This window comes from Mandrillus leucophaeus, unplaced genomic scaffold, assembly GCF_000951045.1.
Source record: "Mandrillus leucophaeus isolate KB7577 unplaced genomic scaffold, Mleu.le_1.0 Scaffold130, whole genome shotgun sequence".
NCBI classification, from domain to species: Eukaryota; Metazoa; Chordata; class Mammalia; order Primates; family Cercopithecidae; genus Mandrillus; species Mandrillus leucophaeus.
Genome location: NW_012101255.1, coordinates 3,742,295 through 3,749,392, shown reverse-complemented (window position 1 = coordinate 3,749,392; position 7,098 = coordinate 3,742,295). Strand labels below are relative to the sequence as shown.

At 37.4% G+C, this 7,098-nt stretch overlaps 1 protein-coding gene across 1 annotated transcript in view; it reads right to left on the bottom strand.

Moving 5' to 3' along the window:
* ANKUB1 (ankyrin repeat and ubiquitin domain containing 1) overlaps positions 1 to 5,158 on the bottom strand; it is a 49,929-nt gene extending 44,771 nt beyond the window's left edge. Inside the window, exons 1-2 of the mRNA XM_011972773.1 lie at positions 4,612 to 5,158; positions 3,116 to 3,259 (exon numbers count right to left, since the gene is read on the bottom strand). Coding sequence (XP_011828163.1) covers positions 3,116 to 3,259; positions 4,612 to 4,701 — 234 coding nt within the window. The 5' untranslated portion in view covers positions 4,702 to 5,158. The remainder of the gene's footprint in view (positions 1 to 3,115; positions 3,260 to 4,611) is intronic.
* Positions 5,159 to 7,098: the final 1,940 nt, after the last annotated feature.

Below are 7,098 nucleotides of genomic sequence, written 5' to 3'. Positions count from 1 at the left end.
CCGCAATAAACATACATGTGCATGTGTCTTTACAGCAGCATGATTTATAATCCTTTGGGTATATACCCAGTAATGGGATGGCTGGGTCATATGGTACTTCTAGTTCTATTTCCCTCTTTTTCACACAAGCAGAACCTTGTAAGCACACAAAAATATGAGCACTATAAAGAAGCCAACTATTTTGGATTTATTTTATGAGACATAATATCTACTTGTACCTTTTTAGAAAGAAAAACCACTTACTTGCCAAGTTTTTGAACTTTACAAAAGTTTTGGGTTCACATTATGATATTTCTAAGTTGTACCAAAATTTAGAGATGATAAAGACATGCACTTCAGGGATTCGTTCCCTCCCTTACTGTGGCATCTTCCATCTCTCTCAAGGCAAACTAACTTTCACAAAGTAACATGATTAAACATAGTTAAGTAGGAAAGGTACTACTTAAATGTATATAGATTTAATTATTCAGTAAAGCGACTAACATGACTTGGAAATCAGCCTTGGTAACCTGAGATAGATCAAGTGTGATAGAACTGGTATGACTGCACTCTTTGAGGCCCGGGATATTATCTAAATGTGATTCTACTGGACCGAATGAAGAGTACAATTAGTAAAATTTCAGGGAACTTGAGAGTTTTTAATCAAACTCTGTGTGTTGTCCAGTCCTGTGACTTCTGCCCTGGCTCTCTTGAATAAACTCCTCTCTTTTTTTTGAGACAGGTCTCACTCTCTTGCACAGGCTGGGTTCAATTGATCCTCCTGCCTCAGCCTCACAAGTAGCTGGGATTATAGGTGTGCACCACCACACCCGGATAATTTTAAAAATATTTTTGTAGAGATGGGGTGTCACCATCTTGCTCAGGTTGGTTGCATTGAATAACCTCTTTTACCCCTGCTTTCTATTTATAGAATTAGCAGTTTAAAACTTCAGGTAAAAGAGTTCAGCGTGAAGCTTGCATCACTGTGATATATGATGCTTTATTGGCAGAATTTAGGAAATGTTTTTGTAAGTAAAACTGTGAACATAGGTTGCATCTGGGGAGGGAAACTGGGGGCCAGAGGAGAGAGAGTTTTTTCTATTTCTTTTTTTGAAATGGAGTCTCACTGTATCACTTAGGCTGGAATACAGTGGTGTGATATCGGCTCACTATAACCTCCGCCTCCTGGGTTCAAGTAATTCTCCTGCCTCAGCCTCCTGAATAGCTGGGATTACAGGTGTGCCCACCGCACCCAGCTAATTTTTGTATTTTTATTAGAGACGAGGTTTCACCATGTTGGCCAGACTGGTCTCGAACTCCTGACCTCAGGTGATCCACCCACCTCAGCCTCCTAAACTGCTGGGTCACAGGTGTGAGCCACCACACCCGGCCAGGAGACTTTTACTGTGTATCTTTTTGTTCCTTTTGAATTGAGAACCATGTGAACATACTACCTAGTCAAAAATAAATTTTAAAATGTTACATAATAAAAATAAAATCAGTCCTTAGTTAAATAAAAGTATCCTATCTATATTGTTAAAAACTTTGTCTATATCCCTAAAAAGCCATCAGATTCTTCCAGTCAGCTCAAATGTTAGTATTGAACTTACACTACCATCTCTAAGCAAGCAAACAATAAAAAGTCTTGAACCTTATGATTGGCATTACAGAATTCTGGGAAATTTTAGAGAGCTGATCCTGTACGGCACCAAAAACATAGTATGGAAATATATTTAAAGATATAAAGAGAAGACATTTAGAAATGGCTGTAATTTGGTCTGCTTTGAAATGTAATGTTATACTTCCATTTTCTGAGTAAAAGAGGGAGAAAAGAAAACATTAAAAACATTTGTAAATATGGTCTTTTGTTTACGTAAATGGGATGATCCAATGATCATTATTCTGTGACTTGTCTTTCCTACTTAATAATAAATATTGAAGAATATTCCTTTTTTTTTTTGTTTGTTTGTTTTTTTGAGACAGGGTCTCACTCTTGCCCAGGCTGGAGTGTAGTGGCTCCAGCTCGGCTCACTGCAACCTCCCCCTCCCGAGTTCAAGTAATTCTCCTGCCTCAGCCTCACAAGTAGCTGGGACTACAGGAGTGTGCCACCACGCCCAGCTAATTTTTGTATTTTTAGTAGAGATGGGGTTTCAGCATGTTGACCAGGATGGTCTCTATCTCTTGACCTCGTGATCCTCCCACCTTGTCCTCCCGAAGTGCTGGGATTACAGGTGTAAGCCACCACACCCGGCCCAGAGTATTACTTTTAAACATCCGTTTAGTCAAGTACTAACACATATTAAAAGAAAGAGTTAACTTTGACTACCATAATTTTTTTAAATGTTAAATATGAGAAACTTGGTGCCCCATTTAGTGGAGAACGTATACTTTACTAAGTTTCTTAAGGTTCATATTTTTATATACGGTAAAGCGCTAATACAGGATAATACTTCTTCCCTAGAGCAGCAGCGTTTAAATTCTTTGGACCACTCATTCCTTTAAAAAATTGTTGTACATACAGGATCTTAGACTCAGAAAATCTCCAGGCACATTAATTTTGTTTATATTACAACTTTAGGGGTTTTTAAGGTTCTTAAAGCCCAACTGTGCATCTTAAGTTAAGCACCATTGATTAAAGACCCTCTATAAATGAAAAAAATCTTTATTGCATGTACACCTAATTGGAATGGCTACTTTGGCTGGATTTGGATGTAGAAAATTCCCTTTCATTCTTATTGCTACTGAGAATTTCTTCTTCCTCATTTCAGTGCTGGTAATCACTGTGGCCCCACTGAAGTGATCTAATGCTCTTATTCCCACATCAAATTCCAGATCTGGAATTCCCTTGGCTTTGTTTTCATATTGGTTCTGTGATGGCAGGATTGGGCAGGCAATAAAGGGTGTGGGGAGGCAAGAGGAAGAAGAGTAAAAAGGGGGCAACTCTATCCCTTCTCCATATCTTACTTCCCCTTACAGCACAAAGCATGAATAAGACCCGTTATACAAATGGAAGTGAGGAGAAGGCAAAAAGAGACAATTTCTTTTTAAGTTATGGAATTACTTTGGTTAACTTATCCCCAACTTTGTTCAAAATGAGACAGATATCTTAGACAAATGTTATCCTGACCATCATACCTTAACAAAGCATTTGAGAGTTGAGCAGAAAGATATTCCAACATCAGCAAGACTCCAGTTGTCCTTTAGAGCGGCTCCAGCATACATTAACTCCAGATACCGCCTGCCTTGTTTGTCTTCAGAGAGAGGAATGTGGAAATAATCCTTAAAAATCAATAGCATATGATGAAAACAGTACATTTCTACATTACTAGACCAGAAATGTACTCTCTTTCCCTTTACATTTTTTTCCTCTGGGCATTATAATTGGGACAAACGGAAGAAGTATTAAATAGAGGTTCTTAACTTAGAGAACTTCCAAAATGTTTATGGATAGAATTTAGATGGGAAGAAACTACATCTTTATTTTATTAACTCTAAATGAAATTGAGATTTTCTTTCAATTACACATGTAGGCAGCAAATTAAAGTAGGAGTAGTCGCTGCACCTGTGACTGACAGCAATAGAAGTCACAGATGTTTTCATATCACATTATAGTTGTTGCAAATATTTCAAAATATTATTTCTACTGATCTGTATTTTGAAAATACAATAGTTATTAGATGAGCTGCTAGAGCTTGTTAGTTAATGTGTTAATTAGGAAGTCCACATGTCACTGTATCATACATTTGGGCTTTTTAATATTTGAAAATGTATTTTAATATAACAAATTTCATTTCTATTATATCTGTTTTATTTTATGCATTTAAAGACATTCTGAGAAGCAGTCTATAGACTTCACCAGACTTTCAAAGGGATTCATAAAACATAGAGGTTAAGGTCCCTTGTGTTACAAGATTTAGATTTCAGTCATCATAATAATCTGAATATCATGTAACTATGGTTCGGTAAATGCTGCTTAGCAAATAGGCATGACCGTCTCCAAGTTAAATATTTGATGATCAGAAACTAAATATTTTGCTTAATTTTTTACTTTAGAGTGAACATTTACATGGAATTTATAAGGAAGATACTGTACAGATGTTATTTCTTATTCTGGCTTTGTGATCCTAGGTAAGATAGTCAACCTCTCTGAGCTTCAGTTTTCCCTGAATGCAAAATGAAGCCATAGCTCACAAGTTCTCTAAAGTCCTCTCTGCTTCCAAAATCCTTCGGTTCTTTGTGGTTGTTTGCTCACCAAATAAGACATTTATCTGATGACTGGCATGTCCCACTTATATAGCCTGAAGTTAGTGTCTTGCTTTTGTCCTTTTACGAAGAATTGCAATAATATTATCTGGCCTATGCACAACCCACACATTCCCTAAAAAGAAGTCAGACTTTTGTTTTTGTTTTCTTGGGAATTGACTGACTCTTTGTTTTCTTGTCTAATGCCACCAGAGTTACTGTCTTCTTATAAATCTATTGTGTAAGCAAATAATAGTATTTTCAAATAATTTTCATTCCGTTTTTGCTGAAAATGTGCCCAACAGCATCTCTACCCTTTGTACATTTTTAAATGCACTGCATTGTTAAAATTAATATACATTTTGATGGCTTGGGAATGAAGTACATACCTTTATCATCAGCTTGACAACCTCCACAGTTTCATCTGCTGAAACATCAAATGGTTCAAAAGATCCTTCAAAAGCGATGAAAATCCTCATTGTACAATTACCTTTTCAAACAAAAAATACCCAACTTTTTCAAAGATCCTCCTGGATGGCTGGAAAAATTCCAGTTCACAATTAAGGACAAAAATGATAGCCAGAGGCAGCGGTCACTGTCTAGCCTCAAAGGTAAGTTGCAGAATGTGAAGAGCCTAGTCCCACAGTGCCACAGTATCAGGCAACACAGACACCAGCTACAGTGGAGGAAGTATTTATCTGCTGAAGGCAGTAGTCAATAGCCACCTTATTCCTATATTACGGAAACCAGCAAACTTGACAATGGTTGAGGCAAGTATGGACAAGCTTCAAGCATGTGATACAAAAAGCCTACTCATAAATTATACTTCTGTGATGTGGTCCCCGTCAACTGACTCCTGAATTCTTATGTACTTAAGTACAGCTGATTGAAGAACCCTTAAAAATAGATATTTGATTGGGATGCACTAGCACAGGGTGAAGCAAAACAAGAGTTGATTTTATTGAATGTGATAATCCTGAAAGTTCTCTGTAAATAACTCTGAGCTGAAACATTCTGGTTTCCATAACAACTTTGTGTACTTGTTCTCTGGCAGTATTTATAATCCTGCCACAGGGTACAGAACAATACCCACTTGCACCAGGGAGATGAATGTGTAGGCAAATCATTCTGTGGCTTTCTCTTCCGATTTCTCTATAATAGAATCTGCTGAGTAGCAACACAATATAGTTGGTATTTTCTTTAATCCTTGCCTTTATGTTATTTAGAACAATTTCCCATTGTTATCTCCTTCGACCCCCACTTAGTGTTGGTGGAAAATATTTCAAACCCCCTCAATAAGTGAGCAAATAAGCTGGGCATGGTGGCACATGCCTGCAATCCCACGTACTCAGGAAACTGAGATGGGAGGATAGTTTGAGCCCAGAAGTTTAGGGGTGTAATGCGCTTTGATTGCCCCTGTGAATAGCCACTGTACTCCAGCCTGGGGAACATAGCAAGAATCTGTCTGTTCGATATAATAGAAGAAAATACTGCATTTTTAAAAGGAAAGATAATGTATTAAGAATAAATTTGGCCAGGTGTGGTGGCTCACGCCTGTAATCCCAGCACTTTGGGAGGCCAAGTCGGGCAGATCACTTGAGGTCAGGAGTTCAAGACCAGCCTGGCCAACATGGTGAAACCTTGTCTCTACTAAAAATACAAAAATTAGCCAGGTGTGGTGTTGTACACTTGTAATTCTAGCTACTCTGGTGGTTGAGGCACAAGAATCACTTGAACCCTGGAGGCGGAGGTTGCAGTGAGCTGAGATCACACCACTGCACTCCAGCCTGGGTAACAGAGTGAGACTCTGTCTCCAAAAAAAGAGAAAGAAAGAAGGAGGAGTGGAGAGAGAGGGAGAGAGAGAGAGAAAGAGAGAAAGAATAATCTTAACAAGAAATATGTAAGAGCTGTATAACATAAACATAAAAATACAATCAATAAACATAAAAAAAGGGCTGAACAAGTGGCAGGTATATCATAACTTTGGAGGGAAGGTTCAAATTTATTTAAAGTCATCTATTCTTCCTAAATTCATTTATAAATTAATATTATCTCAATAAAAATAACAGCAAGATTTTTTTGTTTATGTAAGCAAGATGGTTCTAAAATTCATGTAGAGAAAGCAGGCAAGGATAGCTGGAAAAACTCTGGGAAAGAAGAGTAATGAGGGGCACTCACCTACTAGATGTTAGAATTTAACATAAGGCTACAGTAATTAAAACAGGATTGTACTGGCATACGAAGAGTCAGAGAAATCAAGGTAAAAATAGAAAGCATAGAAATGGATTCAAATACATACAAGAATTCAGTGTAGGGTAAAAGTGACATCTAACATCAGTGGAGGTAGAGTGGGGAAATAAGATAAATTATTAATAATGATGGATTAACCAAGTAGTCACCTGAAAAAAAAAACAAAAACTGGAGCCTTACTTTTTACCTTACAGCAGGAGAAATTAAAAACGAGTCTAAAACGAGTTTAAAAATTTAAATGGGAAAAATTGAATCATGAAAACTTTAAGTCTTCTTATATTTTAGGAGATTTTTCAATCATCTTGAGTAATAAGACCTTTCTAACTGTGACCAAAATTCCTAAAGCTGTCAAAAAAATTGATAAATTCAATTATTTTTTAAAATCTACATGGAAAAATAATTTGACATAAAGCCGGGGATAAATAAAGTTAGAAAAATATCTGCAGCCGGGCACGGTGTCTCAAGCCTGTAATCCCAGCACTTTGGGAGGTCGAGGCGGGCGGATTACAAGGTCAAGAGATCAAGATGATCCTGGTCAACATGGTGAAACCCTGTTTCTACTAAAAATACAAAAATTAGCCAGGCGTGGTGGCGGGTGCCTGTAGTCCCACCTACTCGGGAGGCTA